The 18,068-nt window shown below is 37.8% G+C and overlaps 1 protein-coding gene across 4 annotated transcripts in view; it reads left to right on the top strand.

Moving 5' to 3' along the window:
- Positions 1 to 18,068, top strand: part of nbeal1 (neurobeachin-like 1) — a 57,498-nt gene that overhangs the window by 14,255 nt on the left and 25,175 nt on the right. For 2 of the 4 annotated variants that reach the window (XM_079628566.1, XM_079628565.1), the window contains exons 4-22: positions 9 to 90; positions 788 to 915; positions 2,441 to 2,523; positions 2,929 to 3,014; positions 4,361 to 4,703; positions 5,895 to 6,001; positions 7,789 to 7,872; positions 9,731 to 9,814; positions 10,339 to 10,437; positions 11,590 to 12,164; positions 12,977 to 13,109; positions 13,228 to 13,347; positions 14,598 to 14,984; positions 15,083 to 15,172; positions 15,300 to 15,474; positions 16,157 to 16,290; positions 16,380 to 16,539; positions 17,623 to 17,725; positions 17,852 to 18,008. In XM_079628566.1, coding sequence (XP_079484692.1) covers positions 9 to 90; positions 788 to 915; positions 2,441 to 2,523; positions 2,929 to 3,014; positions 4,361 to 4,703; positions 5,895 to 6,001; positions 7,789 to 7,872; positions 9,731 to 9,814; positions 10,339 to 10,437; positions 11,590 to 12,164; positions 12,977 to 13,109; positions 13,228 to 13,347; positions 14,598 to 14,984; positions 15,083 to 15,172; positions 15,300 to 15,474; positions 16,157 to 16,290; positions 16,380 to 16,539; positions 17,623 to 17,725; positions 17,852 to 18,008 — 3,130 coding nt within the window. The remainder of the gene's footprint in view (positions 1 to 8; positions 91 to 787; positions 916 to 2,440; positions 2,524 to 2,928; positions 3,015 to 4,360; positions 4,704 to 5,894; positions 6,002 to 7,788; positions 7,873 to 9,730; positions 9,815 to 10,338; positions 10,438 to 11,589; positions 12,165 to 12,976; positions 13,110 to 13,227; positions 13,348 to 14,597; positions 14,985 to 15,082; positions 15,173 to 15,299; positions 15,475 to 16,156; positions 16,291 to 16,379; positions 16,540 to 17,622; positions 17,726 to 17,851; positions 18,009 to 18,068) is intronic. The other 2 variants (XM_079628568.1, XM_079628567.1) reach the window with 1 other exon arrangement.

The raw sequence follows: 18,068 nt of genomic DNA, 5'->3' as shown, positions 1-18,068 counted from the left end.
TTTGACAGGAACCTGTCAAATGTGGAAGAGATCGGCTCCTGTTCCTACATAAACCACATCATCACCATGACGACGCTTTATATCCAACAGGTCTGACACTTCCTCTAAAACCACGCTTTCTGTTTTCTTACTGTGACCGTTATTTGATGGTGGTCAAACTGTTCTATGTGTTTACCTCTTCCTCTCCCACTTCCTCTTTTTTTATTTTTTGCTTTTTTTCTTCCTTTTTTCTTTTTCTTTTCCTTTTCCTTTTCCTCTTCTCTTTTCCTTCCCTTTCTTGTCATTTTCTCTTCCCTTTCCTCTCCTGTTTTTTCATCATTTTCCTATCCTTTTTTCTCCCCTTTCCTCATCAAAATATCTTTCCTTATTTCAACTTTTTTTGCCCTTTTTCTGTTTCCTCTTCTTTCCATTTTCTCTTACATTTCTCTCCTCTTTTGTTTCCTGTTCATCTTTCTCTTATCTTTATTCATCTTTCTCTTATCCTCATCTTTATTCCCTTTACCATTTTCTTTTATCTTTTTTCTCTCCTTTTCTTCTTCCCTCTTCCTCATTTCTTCTTTATTTGTTCTTTCTGTTTCCTCTTAACTTTCCTCAACTCTTGTTTTTCCCTTTTCCTGTCCTCTTCTTTTAATTTTCTCTTACTTTGCTCTCCTCTTCCTTTACCTGTTGTCAGCTATCTCTTCCTTTCCTTTTCATTTAGCTTTTTTCTCTAATTTCCTCCATCTTTCTTTTCTTCTCCTCTTCCTCAGTAATAAAGTAAATTTAACACTTCTGTGTCTGTATTTAGCTGAAGAGTAAGACGAAAGAGAAGGAGCTGGCTGATCAGACACAAGCCGAGGAGTTTGTCCGTCACGCTTTGGCCTTCTGTGAGAGTCTGTATGATCCTTATCACAACTGGAGGCATCGCATTCACGGGTGAGACATGCAACCAATGCCTCAATGGTTAATCCCTTTGTGCAAGCATGCACTAATCCAGAAGTTTCCTCATACACATGAATAGGGCATTATTAGGCTGCTAATCTGTAGAATAAACCAGTGTTGTTTGGAGAGCTGGAATGTGTCAAATAGCTGTGTTGAGTCAACGTTAAATGAAAATCCTTCACTGAATAAGTAAATCATTTACTTTCTTAATTATACATTCCTTTTGTGAATGATTTGTCAGTGCATGTTATTTAAAAGAAAAGAAAAGAAAAGTTTGTATTTCTAATCTTTTAACAAAATGTTTGAACTTTTCACCTCTGAGATAACTTCATTTCAACAAATACATGACATTGTCTGCAGTAAAATGCTTTGCAAATGTTGTTGCTTCAGTTATCCAACACTACAATAATGACAGGCCGGTGAAGAATCTGTATGTGAAGGTGTGTTACAAGCCGTGGTGTATATGTTGCTATTGCTAACCAAAAACACTCAATCAGAGGCAGTTCGCTGTTATTCAGTAATATGACCCACGCAGATACAAACCGTTGAATGAGGCAAACGCATATAAAGTGGAAAACACAGCTGTGTTTGACCAACAAACACATGTAGTCTAGTCTGGTTCTGCAAGTTCTGTGAAGAGCTTTACTCCTTCGTGTGTGTGTGTGTGTGTGTGTGTGTGTGTGTGTGTGTGTGTGTGTGTGTGTGTGTGTGTGTGTGTGTGTGTGTGTGTGTGTGTGTGTGTGTGTGTGTGTGTGTGTGTGTGTGTGTGTGTGTGTGTGTGTGTGTGTGTGTGTGTGTGTGTGTGTGTGTGTGTGTGTGTGTGTGTCAAGTCAAGTCAAGTCAAGTCAAGTCAAGAATATTTGTATAGCGCTTTTCACAATACAGATTGTATCAAAGCAGCCTCACAGTATTAAATTAAAATAATAATAAAACGTCCATGTTTGGTAATGCTAATCAATAGTATTATTCATTGATTAATTAAATTGAATATCCCCGATGTGTGTGTGTTTTAAAGGTTATTTGAGGGCATGTGACACTTGCCACTTAAAGTAACAAAATATTGCATCTGTATTGAATTAATTTGTTATCTCACATTTTATATCTTTCATAATGTTTTATTATTAATTATTTAAAGTAGTATATTATGATTAAAACAATCAATATTTATATTATTAAAATATTAAAATAATCCAACTTAATCTATAAAACACACTTTTGCATTTATGAACACTTTTGAGATGTTATGTTTACCTACATGTCATGTGACCATTATCTGGTTCTTCAGAGAACTGTGAAAATGCAAAGTGTTGTAAAATTATTGAAATATTACCTTAAAATCTCAGGAAGGACTTTATCTCAATAAATATTTTAGATCAAAGGGGTTCGGCTGACAAAAATGTTTGGGAATCTTTGCTTTATGGCATGATTCAGAATTGTGTGATATGATATTGTCACTAAGGGAAGTGTGTGGGTAATGGATCTGTTTATCTGATGTGTGTTTGTTTGCTGGCTCTTGCAGACAGCAGCTCAGTACTGTGGAAAGAAGCAGACAGAAGTTTAAAGCTGCATCGCTCACTGTAGAGTTTGTGCCCTTCTTCTACCGTAAGTCGATCTCTATGGATGAACCCTGTGGGGTTTGTTTAATGACTGATCAAATCTGGTGTTTTATCATTTGGCCAGCGCTCTCTACACAAAGCAGACTCGGTGTCTTATAACCTCACAATGCTTATCTCTATGTCAATGGGTGAAGCCCATGGGGGAAGTGTCACTGTGTGTTGCTGACTGTACCTGTGCGTTAATGCAGTCAATGCTTCACTTTCAGTCCGTAGCACTGAGGAATGTGTGAAAAACATTCTGTACCGAAGAGACCCAGAATTGTAAAGACAGGATGCATAGAAGAAAATAATTCAGCATGTTGTTGTTGCCAGTTGTCATTTGCATAAAAAGCAGACAGCTCTTCATTCATGCGTGTGTGTGTGTGTGTGTGTGTGTGTGTGTGTGTTTCAGAATGTTTTCAGGAGAGTGAGCACCTGAAGGACAGTCTGAAATGTTGCCTTTTGCACCTGTTTGGATCCATCGTCGCGGGTGGACAGGTGAGCTCATATCCACATGTGTAGTACACACTGCAGCAAAAGAGTAGTGTTGAAGTTTTAGATCAAATCTGTCCCTGGACCACAAAACCAGTCACATGGGTAAAATTAGTTTTAAATTGAGTTTCATAATAGTTCTTAATATTTTAAATATTATATTTTAATATTTGGCTATTTGAAAATCTGGAAACATTGAGAAAATCGCCTTTAAAGTTGTCCATTTATGTTGGCGATTGTGCTGCATTCACACACAAAAATAAATGTTTTATATATTTACAGTAGGAAATTTACTAATTATCTTCATGGAACCTGATCTTTACTTAATATCCTAATGATTTTTGGCATAAAAGAAACATTTATAATTTTGACCCATACAATGTATTGTTGGCTATTGCCACAAATATAACCGTGCGACTCGTGACTCGTTTTTTTCCCTCTTATCGGTTCCTTTGTATGCGTTTTTTATTTGACTTTAAACCATTCAAGTGCAAGAAGACTTGTACGCGGTTTTCTGTGCTGCACACAAATCCAAAGTGCACGGACAGAAAAAGTTATTTCAATGTGATTTTAAACCATTCAAGCATGAGAAAACACACACGCTGTCTTTTTGCACTTGAACAGACAAATATACACAAAAATATGTCAAAATATCCATGTAAACACTGTTGGTTTTGCCTTAAGTGAATGTAAACAGTTGACAAAGAAAACGCATAACAGTATTTTTAATTCGTGCAGCTCTTAAAGGGACAGCAGCCTAATATTCCTGCTGCCGTCTCTATAACAACGGCAATCAAACAACAAAAGACAGAGAAAATTCACTCGCTGTTCTTGACTGAATAACTTCTGTAATTATATTTTTAATGTATATTTTATTTGTAAAGTGCATTGTTACATTTGATCACATTTTCTGAATACCTGAAATCTTAAAAAACGGTTTATTTCATTCGTATCTTTGTTTAGTTGTATTTATTTGTGCGATTGCGAATTTGTTTATTTGTTATTTTTTCATTACTGAATGTTTACTTGTCTTTAATAATGCTTGAAATTTATATTAGTTAGGTTAGTTGTTTTTGCTATGGTATTTTAAAACCACAGGCAAAAGTTCCTTGTGTAAGTATTCTTTAGCCTGTTGATTTTTGTTAATGATATTCAGCTACAATTTACGGTACTGTAAATGTTTTGCAATAAGATCTAGAATAAATGTGAATATCTACGTTTTATTTTTTTAATCTACCTTATTGTAATCGATAAGAATCGGAATCGTTCAAATTTAAACCCTAAACGGGATGCAAAAAAGACATATTTCCTAATTCTGTGTCTTTATTTTCTGTGTCTTCTCGTCTCAACAGCGCAACGCTCTGCTGGCCATCTCGCCGGCCACTATGGAGGTGCTGCTGGGAGTGCTGGGCACAGGCGAGTGTCTGAGCGGAGGGGGAGACGGGGAGGACTGGGACAGCGAGGCTCCTGACAGGAAGGCTCTGTTGACTCTGGGCTGTTTGAGGGAGGTGGTGCACCGGCTCCTGGCCAGCAGCTCCGATCAGAGACAGGTGGAGATCAGCTCCGTGCTCGAGAGCTACTTCAAACTGCTCAACTCAGACCCCGCCGCCACGGCGCAGGTCAAAGGTCATCCGACACCGCCCCGCTCTTGGCACTGGGAGAGCCGTTTTGTTGGGTTACAGGTGAACATGCTTGGTGAGTAGATCGGTCTCTCATGTTGTGTTCCTTAAAGCCTGGAACACACCAAGCCAACGGTTGGCAGTTTTTTAAGTTTTCTCAGTGTGTTCCGCACCGTCGGCTGAAATTGGTCCTCGTCGGCTTTATTTCGGCCGATTTGATGTGTTGAATCGGCGTCGGGAACTCTGATTGGCTGTTCAGCTTAGTGAACAAATAGTAGCAAAACAGCGAGCAAAGAAGTAAAAACGGTCCAGATAAAAGGCTGTTCTAATGTTACATCATCTTACCTGGGTGTTCCTTGGTGAATATTTCAATATCAACATGAGCGGAGTGGAATAAAGGAAGTGTTTAGCAGGATTAATATTCAAAATGGTAAGCACGCACTGCTTTGTTTACGGTGTGTGTATCTGCAGCGTCGATTTCCCTTTTTGAATGACGAATATAGATGAATATATCTGCAGAAATAGACAGTTGTCACATTTACACGCAGGCGCAGAACGCGCATTCTCGCTGACAGTCGGCTGTAGTTCTCTCGGTGTGTTCAAGTGCAGCTTTTTACCCCGACGCGAGGCGACAACACAGTCGGCTTTCATCAGCGCTAGTTCGTTGGCGTCGGCTTGGTGTGTCCCGGGCTTAAAAAGCACCTGTTATGCTCTTTACATTTCCAACTATCTTTAGTATGCAATATTAATGAAAGGTTACAAATCACAAAGCCCCTCCAGCAGGAGTTATTCTCTATATCAGTGTCACTGTTTCTGAACTCTTTGAAACGCCTCGATTGAAGTCTTGAGTTTTCTTCTGGGAACGAGCACGTCACAATATTCCTCATTTAAATAATTGATGCCCAAGGCATAAGCTAAAAAAAGGGGCAGGGCTTGGTTGAGTTAGTTAGTACGGATAGTGTGTTGAAACTCACGGTTATTGTAAGGGGCGGGACATTTCCGAAACAGTTCTAAGTGGTTGACCAATCACAACACACTGGTCCAGCCGACCAATCAGAGCACATTGTGGTTTTCTTCATAGAGACAGGAACTAAACAGAGAGTTATTGACAGACTGGGAAGAGTGGTGTCGCATCAATGTCAGTTATGTGAAAAATAATGTAAACCTATTCTAGTAGACCCAATTTAAAAAACAAAAAGACTTCCTATTTTAATTGTCTGCACTTGACCGCAGTGCTGTTCTGAATCCTGTTCTCCATTTCACTCAGAAACCATTCAGGATATGTTTGAGTGCTCCGACCGACCAGTTCTGCAGGCCATCTTTCTCAACAGTAACTGTTTCGAGCACCTGACCCGACTCCTGCAGAACAGTAAGGTGAGTTCCTCTTACAACACTACACTACATTACACTGCACAAATAGAGCTCAACAATGACTTAGTCAGGCCCCTTTATTTTGGAAGCATTAATTTCAGAGAAATCTTTAGTAATGTGTTATGAGTTTTGAAATCTTCTACTCTTAGATGAATCAATATTTGAAAATCATAAAAAAAAGGCCTGTGGGGAAAAATACTTTGTACTTGGTGTCTTTTGTGAGGGAATTAATTAACTACTATTCCCATAATAAGCCATTGTGAATACTTTATTATCTACGGTAGGTTTTTGTGTCTTCTTAATATATTTTCTTATCAGAAAACACCACTGCTGTCTCTAATGCTCTAATGCTACGACTAGCATCTCATGGTAATTAAACTAACACATTGGTAAGGAAGCTGCTGGCTAACATTACCTATACTACCGTTCAAAAGTTTGGGCTCAGTCAGAAAGATTTGTTTTAAAGAAATTAATACTGCATTAAATTGATCAAAAAGACAGTAAATACGTTTATAATTTTAAGATTTCAAGTAAATGCTGTTCTTTTGAAGTTTCTATTCATCAGAGAATCTTGAAAAAAAAAATTATTACAATATTTTCAGCATTGTTGATAATAATAAGAAATGTTTCTTGAGCAGCAAATCAGCTTATAAGGATTTCTGAAGGATCATGTGACACTGAAGACTGGCGTAATGATGCTGAAAATTCAGCTTTGCATCACAGGAATAAATTACACCTTTAAATATATTCAAATAGACAACAGGTATTTGAAATTGTAATAATATTTCACAATATTCCTGTTTTTACTGGATTTTTATATAAATTAGTGTCTTGGTGAGCAGAAGAGACTACTTTCAAAAACATTAAAAACTTTGACGCCAAACTTTTGAACAGCCTCCATTAGCCTGCAAAACAAGATACTATTTAATTATAATAACTTATTATCCTTATACAAATATAATTATCTAACCCTAAAGAGTGAAAGTACTCTAGTAATTCCCTAAGGGTACATATTATTTCCTTAACATACTAATATAATATGCATCCTTTAGGGTTACAGTAAATATGGCACTAAAGTGTAGTGTACCTTTGCAGACAAGCTGAAAGATACAGTTTTTGCACTTTTTGAACAGTGTAAGAATTCAACAACTAAATGTGATTCTTTAAACTTGGTAACAAGTTAACAATCTCAAAGGCAGTGGTAGGTCTGATATTAATGACCCACCATGTGGTGATTTTGAATGGGAATTTCCAGAACCCAACGGTTGAGCTCTATTGACACTAAAGGACTTTTACAGGATGTTAATAATGAATATCTGACCTTCATTACAGTGTTTGACAGGGACATCCGTCTGTTTGAGTGTGTTTTAGATCCTGTCCGAATCGATTGTCATTAAACTGATTGTTCAGTCGCAGGATTTTCTTTGTGTGTTTATGCACATGAGAGAATTTGTCTCGCCAATCAGTTTCTTGTGTAAATGTTTACAATCCTGTGTTTGTTTTTCTTTGCCTTAAAGAACCGTATGCTTTGTGCAAACTTGTTTCAACTGTCTCTTTAGTATGTTGTATGTTGCTATTAAAACTGTCTTACTGTGCTTATATAGTTACCACTTTACAGCATGTACACGTATCTAAACTGCAGCACTGCCTTCTATCCATGCATGTTTCTGTCTTTTAGCGACGGAACACTTAGGCACATGACCTTTGACCTCCTACCTTTTAACCTTAACCCTTTGCCCTTTCCTCTCATCTGACCGGCTGTGCTTGCTGCGGTCGGCTCGGCCCTGCAGCTGGTTAACGCTAGGTGCACAGCTGCAGACAAGGACCAGAAAGATTTAACCAACAGGTTACTGACAGGAGAGAGTGAGATTCAGGTACCGCCCATGTGCTTCCTGTCACTCCCGCTCACCCACGCCCCCCCCCCGCCGCCCGCATGACCACTCCAGGACAAGACCACACCTCTCTCTCTCTCTCTCTCTCTCTCTCTCTCTCTCTCTCTCTCTCTCTCTCTCTCTCTCTCTCTCTCTCTCTCTCTCTCTCTCTCTCTCTCTCTCTCTCTCTCTCTCTCTCTCTCTCTCTCTCGCTCTCTCTCTCTCTCTCTCTCTCTCTCGCTCTCTCTCTCTCTCTTAATATAAAACAATACAAATAATATTGATATAAAATAATTTTGAAGAATTATTATAATATAATTAAATACTGATAAATATATGAATAATTCAAACTATATATAAAAAGTAGACTCTGGCTGACATAATGTAAATTACATACTTGTAGAATAGATAAATAAAGTAAAAATAAAATACTTTATTGTAAAATATAAACAATATTAAATATATATTATAAACAATCCAGTTTAATAATGGGAAATACAATTTTTTTATTAATCTTTTTTCTAATGTAAATTTAAATAATGAATATATAATAAATTATATTATATAACTATATAAATGGCTGAAATGAAAACTAGCTTTTAGAAGTCGTACTAAAAATTATTTTAGAAGCTGTACTAAAATATATATATATATAATATAAACATTTTATGGAATATATATTCTGTTTCTGTTAATATGTTAATTTGGCTAATTTGCTGGTCTGTCTCTAGTTTTAAGTTTAAATTAACTTTCTCATTGGTTTTTGGATCAATTTTCTATCAGATGTTTTATTGTGATATATCAACGAACAAGAATCTCGTAATAAATTTTATATTGAAAAGTATACGTTTTTGCTTCTATTACCCACCCATAATTGCATGCATTTTTTCGCACAGTGGATTCACTCTGACAACACACCGAGTGTCACATCTAAATCTATTGCCACCATACAGTAATTGGTCAACACTGTTTCCTAAGCCATTCAGCACTTCCTTGTTTCGGTATCAAAACAATCAAATATATGAGTCCATTTCTGCATTTAAAGTGCTGTGAATGTGGAAGCTTGTAATGGAGTGGTCTTTAGTTTATTTACTCAGTCATGCTTTCAATAATCATCTCATTCTGTTTATTTTGCTTTGCTTGTTTCCCTCCCGTTCCGTTCCCCCTTCGACCTTTCCTCTGGTGGTATGGTTATGGTAACAGGGTTGAATGCTGTGACCTCAGCAGTCTTGTGTTGCTGGTGGAGGTTATCGGCCTATAGCTGTGTGTGCTTATCGCTGTATAGAAGGACCTCCGTGATTTCATGTCTTATTCTGTTTATTGCTGCTCAGTTCTTGTCACTCTCCAGCCGGTCTTTGTCGTATTCTTATCAATTATGAACTAGCCAATTGCAACGAACATCACATGATTTTTGCAATCAGCCAATCAGGAGTCTCATGATAAGGCGTGGCTGGACAGAGTTATTTTGTGTTGTGGAGGAGGGGTTTTGATGTCCATGTGTGTGTATATATATATATATATATCTATATAGGAACTGTGTGTGTGTGTTTGGTGATGGGGAGTTTTTAGTTTCAGATCTGAGCAGTAATGATGATCGTATGTCATCTTTATCAGAGGCTCAGAACTCAAACAATTTCACTCAGATATTCAACATAAATTATAATTTATGCCTGATTCTATTCCTGCCTATTCATGTAAGCATGGTTCTGGTGATGAACAAAGCTCCTCATCGTGGCTTTTCATTCATTATTTGCATGGCAAAGTGAACCGACAGGGCAGGAATAGAGCAGGACACACGGCACACTGTAAGTCTTCAGCCATTGGCTGTATCTCTTGATTGACTGCGTTTTCCTCCAATCAGGTGTTCCAAGGGAGGCTCGACTCTCTTGCCGTGGCAACGATTAAAACTCTCTCGACAGTGATGCACAAGTCACCTGCTGCGAAGGTTTGTAATATAATTCCAACATATAACAAATGTTCATATTTCTTTATACACTACCATTCAAAAGTTTTGAGTCAGTACGTGTTTTTATGTTTTTTTTTTATCACAAGTCTCTTGTGATCACCAATAAGAGACTTCTTTCAAGCACAGAAGTCTTACCAAGGCTGCATTTATTTGATCAAAAAAACAGTAAAACAGTAATATTGTGAAATATTATTACAATTTAAAATAACTGTGTTCTATGTGAATATATGTTAAAATGTAATTTATTCCTTTGATGTAAAGCTGAATTTTCTGAATCATTACTCTTCGGTGTAGATCTGTTATAGATCAAAGATTAATAACCATTATGAATCTTTATTTGATTCATATTTGAATCCATTAGTATTATTTTGGACTGGTTCCAGGTTATTCTTATTCCTTCAGGATATGTTGACTAAGGATCTTAAACTAGTGAATTTAAACTATTCTGCAACTAATTTAAACGTATAAAATAATAAATAAAACCCAACTTTGTTTTCTTGTAGGAAGTGTTTAAGGAGCGGATTGGCTACACTCACCTGTATGAAGTGTTGGTGTCACTGGGTCAGCCATCCAGACACTTGCTGAAGGAACTCATGAATATGGTGAGATGAACACTTCCTGTTTTCTTGTGAGTCACTCACATGATGTTTTCTGCCTCATACTTTCTCATCAAGTCAAGTCACCTTTATACAAATAAAGTAAGGTCTATCAGTAGTATTCAGGTATAAAAATAACAATATAGTGTTCCCTGTATAAATATAACATAATTCATCTTTGTTAAAGATGTGTTTCGTTCTTTGATTAACATTAATGGCATAGACAGCAGCAGATTTTTATAGGCCTAATGAACTGATCCGATATAATGATACACATCCTATTTATTTCTCAACTGACTGTGTTTATGACAATACTTGTCGAGACGGGTATTTTAACATCATTTTGTGAGTATGTGTTTGTTCAAGCACAAGGAGACTCGTTTTAACAGCTCAGATAACAGTGCGTGATCGAGGTCTCTTTTGCCTCTTCTTGCGCTTGAATGGTTTAGAATCACTTGAATGTGTAAATAGGCAAGGCACGTTCATTTATATGTGACCCTGGACCTCAAAACCAGTCACATGGGTCAATTTTTTGAAATTGAGATTTATACATGATCTGAAAGCTGAATAAATACGCTTTGTTAGGATAAGACAATATTTGGCCGAGATACAACTATGTGAAAATATGGAATCTGAGGGGGCAAAAAAATGTGATTTTGCTGCATTCACTCACAAAAATAAATGTTTTATATATTTACGGTAGAAAATGTACAAATTATCTTCATGGAACATGATCTTTACTTAATATCTTAATGATTTTTGGCATAAAAGAAATCGATCATTTTGACCCATACAATGTATTGTTGGCTATGGCTATGCGAGTTATGACTGGTTTTGTGGTCCAGGGTCACATATAGCACATTTCATACACTATGGCAATTCAAAGTGCTTTACACAGAAAGGAATTAAAATAACCACAAAATAAAAGCAAGGAAAATTAGAACAGTTATTAAAAGGGATATATGAGCCAAAAAATGTAAAACATGCAAATGATAAACTTTCAGTCTATGATGGTTAAACTTAGCACTTAATCCGCGAATCGCATGCGTGCCGAACCGTGGGGCCTGGTCCATACGGAGCAACAGCGATTCCCTACTGTTTACATTTGGTATTAGCATATGTCTCGAGTGATCTGACTATTTACCACTTTTACCACAGGCTGTTGAAGGTGAACATTCATCCGTGGGCCTCCTGGGCATCAGTAACGTGGACCCTCTCCTGCTCCTGATCCAGTGGCTTCCAGAGCTGGACTCTGCCGAGCTGCAGATCTTCACTGCGGACTGGCTCCGGCGTATCTGCGGTCTGAACCGGCGGACGAGAGCCACTTGCGTCAACTCTTCCATGACTCTCAGATTGCTGTCGGCTCTGGAGAGGCACGAGCGGCTACACCGGGCCTGTGCCGAGAGTCTGGTGGGGCTGTTGGGTTCTTTAGGCAGTCAATCGCTGAGTTCCTCTGAGCTCCAGAATCTACTGAGACTCCTGCGGCAGGACGAACCGGGCCGTGCTCACCCGTATGTGGGTCCGGTTCTGCGCTCGCTCCTGGGGATGGTGCGTAAACAGGGCATGGAGAGCGCCATGCAGTATTTTGATCTGTCACCGCCCATGGCTGGCATCTCCGTGCCGACTATCCTCCGATGGCCAGGCTACGCCTTCAGCTTCTTTGCTTGGCTGTCAATGGACCAAGATCAGCTGGGCCCTCCCAGTAAAGGAGAGAAGAGGAAACAGTTGTATAGGTGAGAATGGAAATAAAAGAGATTACTGGTGTGATGGTGACTTTGGTGGGAAAGGAAACAAGATAAATTAGTGGGCAAAATAATTACAGTACCATTCAAATGTTTGGAGTAAGTTAGGTTAGTTTTTGAAAGAAGTCTCTTATGCTCACCAAGGCTGCATTTATTTAATAAAAAATACTGTAATATTATTGCCCTTTAAAATAACTGTTTTCCATCTGAATATATTGTAAAATGTAATTTATTCCTGTGATCAAAGCTGAATTTCAGCATCATTACTCCAGTCTTCAGTGTCACATGATCCTTCAGAAATCATTTTAATATGCTGATTTGCTGCCCAACAAACATTTATTATTATCAATGTTGAAAACCATTGAGCTACTTCATATTTTTTATATTCAAGATTCTTCATATTCAAAGAATCTTCATATTCAAAGAATCTTCATATTTAAGATTCTTTAATCAATAGAAAGTTCAAAAGAACAACATTTATTTGAAATATAAATGTCTTTACTGTCATTTTGATAAATTTAATGTACTATCCTTGTTGAAATTTTTACTGACCCCAAACCTTTGAACTGTAGTGTATTAGCACCAAGAGACTGTATATTTTATTTTTTTTAAAAATAGGCTTTTTAATGTAAAATCATTGCAAATATTTTGTAATTGCTCATCTGTTTCAATTCCAAAACTTTTTTTTTTAACATATAATTTGCACATCCTGTGTTTGCACCTCCTAAATGTAATATTTAATTAATTTTCACTATGTGGACTGATTTATAAAAGCTTATTCTTCTGTTTTTCTCTGTGCATAGTTTTTTCACCCCGGGCGGCACCGGGTTCGAGGCCTTCATCAGTTCAGCTGGAGTGCTTGTGGTTGCCGTGTGCACTAAGAAAGAATACGTCACCGTCATGCTGCCTGACTACTGCTTCTGTGATTCGCTCTGGGTGAGTCACATGACCAAATAAATATTTGTGTTTTTTGTTACAGCATGGACAACCCAGTTCTTTGTCCAAGACCAAAGTTAAATTGAGTTGTAATGAGATGTTGGTATTTGACCTGCAGCACAGCATTGGTGTAGTTCACGTGCCGGGGAAGAGGCCGTTTGGCCAGAGTCTGGTTTACATCTTCGTGGATGGACAGCAGAAACTATCAGCACCTTTAAAATACCCAACCATGACTGAGGTGAGAGAAGTAACCGAGTCTGTACCGTTTCTTATTGAAAAACCACTTAAAAAAACACCCTAGCAGCATTTCAGAAAGTGAAACGGAACAGGGGAGCTATTATACCCTTTTTCAGAGTCTTGATTTTGTTTTCGGCCTCTACTAAAATAGGGTTTCATGCTTTATTTATAATAATACACGCTCTGGGATGTGTTTCCCGAAAGCATCGTTAGCCAACTATGGTCGCAAGTTCTGTCATTATCAGCATAGTTCAACGAGTTAGTGTTTCCCAAAACCATCGTTCCAACGAACATCACAAGCATCACAAAGTTGTGTGGTTGGGATGACAGCTCTCGACCTGTGAAGCAGAGTTTCTGGTTTTTATAACATGTGGGCTTAATAAATCCTCATCTTGAGCAAAATAAGCAAGCTGACATTCAGTACAATCTGTATCTTTTATTTGGAATACATGCAAATGTCATTTTTAAGAGATTTAAAGCGCCGTTTTTGAAGAGTGTGCATGTGCGTCCGAGCTCTAGTCCATAAGAACGAGTCTATGATTGAATCTGGAAATAAACCAAACCTGATGCCATGTCCGTAATTTATAGTGAAAAATCTGGCATTAATTCAATCTCAAACTGAGTAATTAAAAGTAGTTATTACTCCACCATGCGCGTGACGTCATTAACCAATGTGGTTGAACGACAAATTTGCGGGAATACCGTTTTGTAAAAAAAGTTGTGACTAGCTAGTTGATTTCTTCAACGATGCATCGTTCTATGGTAGTTAAGCAGCGAGTTACGTTGTTGAATGGGAAACACACCCCTCCTTCTCTATGAAGCCTCTCCTTCGGAAAAGCACAGTGTGCTCTGATTGGTCGGCTGGACGAGTGCTTTGTGATTGGTCAACCGCTTTGAGCATGTTTTGGAAATTTCACAGCCCTTGCCACGAATTTCATCACACTACTAACGCAACTCAACCAAGCCTCTTTTTTAACATAATGCATTGGGTGGGAATTATTTAAATGAGGAATACTGTGAGGTGTTCGTTCCCGGAAGGAAACTCAAGACTACAATGGAGGCGTTTCAGGGAGTTCAGAAACAGTGACACTGATATAGAGAATAACTCCCGCTGGAGGGACTTTGCAGAGATGTTTCATGCTCAAACAGCAACATAACGCACTAAAGAAAGTTGAAAATATAAAAAAGCTCTTTAAACTCTGTGTCTGTTCAGTCAATTATTTTATCTTTGTATCTCTCTCTCTCTCTCAGGCCTTCACGTCATGCTGTATCGGTTCAGCGGGTCACCGCACCACGACCCCACCTCCCTCTCAAATCCCAGATCCTCCGTTTTCCGGAGGTAATTCCTCGGGACGCACGTCTCTGGGCGCCATCCTCCCGGGCTGGGGCGGGCTGCTAGGGACCAAACCTGAGTCCGTCACCAAACTCATTTCCGCCGGGACTCAGGACAGTGAGTGGGGGAGTCCCACCTCACTGCAAGGGCAGCTGGGAAGTGTCATGGTCTTCCACGAGCCCCTCCAAGCCAGTCACGTCAAAGCCCTCTGTAGCGCAGGACCAAACTGTATTTCTCCCTTTAAAAGCCAAGAAGCTGAACTCGGAGACTTAGCACCTAAACTTCTGCTACACTATTCTCCAAAGGTGAGTTGTGCATGTAGATCACCTGAGCTGGACTGAGCTGTATACAGTAGACATTATTTATTTTCGCATCATGTCTCATTGTTCCTTTGCATATACAGGCATGTAGGAACCCAATTTGTCTGGATTTGTCCCCTAATATGCTGCATGGTCGCATGACAGGAAATAAAGTGGTCAACTGGGATATCAAAGTATGTATGCCGTTCCCGTCCTTTATACAATTTTTTTATCTCTGATGTTTGTAATCTATCAGAGTTTTGTCTGTAACTCTCCTTCTCCTTAAACACCTGCTCACACACACTCTTTCTTCTTTTGTAGGACATGATCAACTGTGTCGGAGGGCTCCCTGTGTTGCTTCCAGTCTTGGAACAGTTGACTTTGTTAACCCCTGATTTACATCACGTGGACCGCTCGGGGTCAGAGTTCATCAGCCCCGACTCAGTCACACCCGCTGAGGGAGACTGGGTCATACTGCCTTCAAACAGGGCGTCCGGTGAGCACACACTCATCATTAACTGAAACTGTTAAATGTCTTATTAATTAACAGAAATAAAGCTGAAATAAAATATAGCATAGCATTTTTTAAATAAACTGTAATCAGTTTAACTTAGTTACTAGTTACTAAAACTGAAATAAATATAAATTAAAGATAAAAAGAAAAACATAAAAAACTAGTAAAAATGGATAAAGCACATAACAAAATTACAAAAATGAAAATGAAAATTGAAAATATAAAAATTAAAGCTAATTTGACCTGTGAACTGAACTAAAATATATATATATATTATACAAATATATATATATATTATTTTTACAAAATAAATTAGAAATTCCAAGCCATTTGTCTAACCAATTTGTGTTCCAAATTTGAAGTTTTGTGATAAAAGTTTTGTGATAAATTGTGATAAAATAGCAGTTTCCATGGTAAAGCAATGTCCAATATCAAAACTGAATTTTGAGTGTTTAAGCTTATGATTATTACTAAAATATGTGAAACTTTAAGCGTATGTAAATAATCCTGTAATAACACTGTTATTAGCTGTTGGTAGACAGAATGAATATGTTACTGATCTTTTGAATCTTAAAGATCTTATCACTTGCCTGTATTTCTGATTACCGGTATTATATATCTCAACAATGTTGTCATGTGATGTTTGTGGACATTTATTATTCAGAGGCCAGACTGGAGAAGAATCTCGTAGCGACGTTCTTGCTGGTTATCAAGCATTTCCTGCAGCGGCATCCCATAAACCAGGAAACACTTCTGCACTCGCATGGTGTGGCCACGTTAGGAGCTCTGCTGCAGAAGGTACCCATGGTTCTCCGTCTCCTGGATTCTCAGTGTTTCCCTGTGCATGTCTTGGCTTATTCATCTTGATGTTCTGTGTCTGTGTGCAGTTGCCAGCGTTCCTGGTGGACGTGAGTGTGTTGGTGTCGGTCCAGCTGTTGATTGAGCAGATGACGTATGAGAAGAACTCGCAGCTCCTGCAGCAGCTCCACACACACCTGCTGTTCAACTTTAGCATCTGGAACCAAGGAGATTTCCCCCTGCGCATCGGTCAGTCTCGAGTCCTGTCCCACTATACACTTATACTACACTATATATTCAACCATGTAGTGTATGAATTTAGAAGGTTATTTTGTCATTGAATATCAGAGTCTGATAGCCCCTCCCCCTCTGCTGTGTAATTAAAGCTGCGACAGGTGATTTTTTTTTTTTGGTTAATTAAGTGCATCATCCCGGTCTTTAAAGTGCACTATTTTTTCTATTTGGAATTTTTATTTACTCGCATTATTTATACTATAAACTGTCATAGAATAGTGTATAAATGTGAATTGGGACGCACATTCTGTTTATTCACGCTGTAATTATGTTTGTGCAAAATCCCATTAATTTTCTCCATAATTTTTTTTTTTTTTTATAACTTGTTTGAGTTAAATGCATAAAAAAGCAATTGGCAAATGTGTTTAAAAAAAAAAAGCAATATAAATGTATATTGCATTTTTTTTAAAACACACATTTGCCAATTGCTTTTTAAATAATTTATGATTTATACTTTATGGTTTTATTAACCTACATTTGAAAACAAACCAGTATATGTCTTTATATTTCAAATTGAAAATGTAAGTTTAATTATTTAACTACATTTTAAAACGTGTATAAGTTTTAATTATGTCTATTAATTTGTCCATTTAAATAGTGATTTATTTATATTTATTTTTTTGTTTGATTTATTACATTGATAACTGATTGCTTCATTTTAGTTTTAAGTGCCACTCCTAGTCCTCCTTAACCATTAGCCATTGAGTTGCTTTAATTTATTTATTTTGTTATTATGTTTTATTTTTATTTTTTTATGTATTTTATTTTGTTCCAAGATATTATAAATATAATTCTGTAAAAGCCTCAAGTTAGTGTGATATCAAATAAATGTTTAAAAATCATGTTTAATTCCCATTGAAGAACCAAACTAGTGATTTGAAAACTCCGAAATCCCTATGAAGAAAATGAATATGAGAAATATTAGGCTGTTGAAAAAGTTATCGGTCACTGTTGCGCTCTATTGTGCAGTTATAATGTGCACGTTTTGTGAGGCTCCTGTACATTTGTGATGAGCATGATGTGTTTGTCGTGGTGAAGGTCACATCCAGTACATGTCCACCGTCATCAAAGACAGCAGGAAGCAGTTCAGGAAGAAATATGGAGTGCAGTTCCTGCTGGATACAGTTCGCCTTTACTATGGGTAAGACTACATCACAGAAAGTGACACAGCAGAGAAGTGAGGGATTGTGGGAGATGTAATTACCTAATGACTGTTCTGCCTCTTTCTCATCACTTCATCCTTTCTCTCTTTTTCTCTACTTTCTAGTTCTGGAAGTAAAGATGCAGATCTGAGTGAAGACGACATTAAGACAATCAGAGCATCTCTCTGTGGCCTTCTGAAGTATTACATCAGCAAGGGTACCACCCAAGATGAGATCCAGAGCATTCTGGGATACATCGCTGCTATTGGAGATGAGGAACAGGTGAGAAGAGGAAGATATTAGCGGAATTAGGATTAGTGTGTCCCAAAACATAGTGTGCTG

The sequence above is a fragment of the Phoxinus phoxinus genome (assembly GCF_949152265.1).
Source record: "Phoxinus phoxinus genome assembly, chromosome: 11".
In the NCBI taxonomy this organism is placed as follows: Eukaryota; Metazoa; Chordata; class Actinopteri; order Cypriniformes; family Leuciscidae; genus Phoxinus; species Phoxinus phoxinus.
The sequence above is the reverse complement of the archived record's forward strand: the minus strand, read 5'-3'. Positions and strand labels throughout refer to the sequence as shown.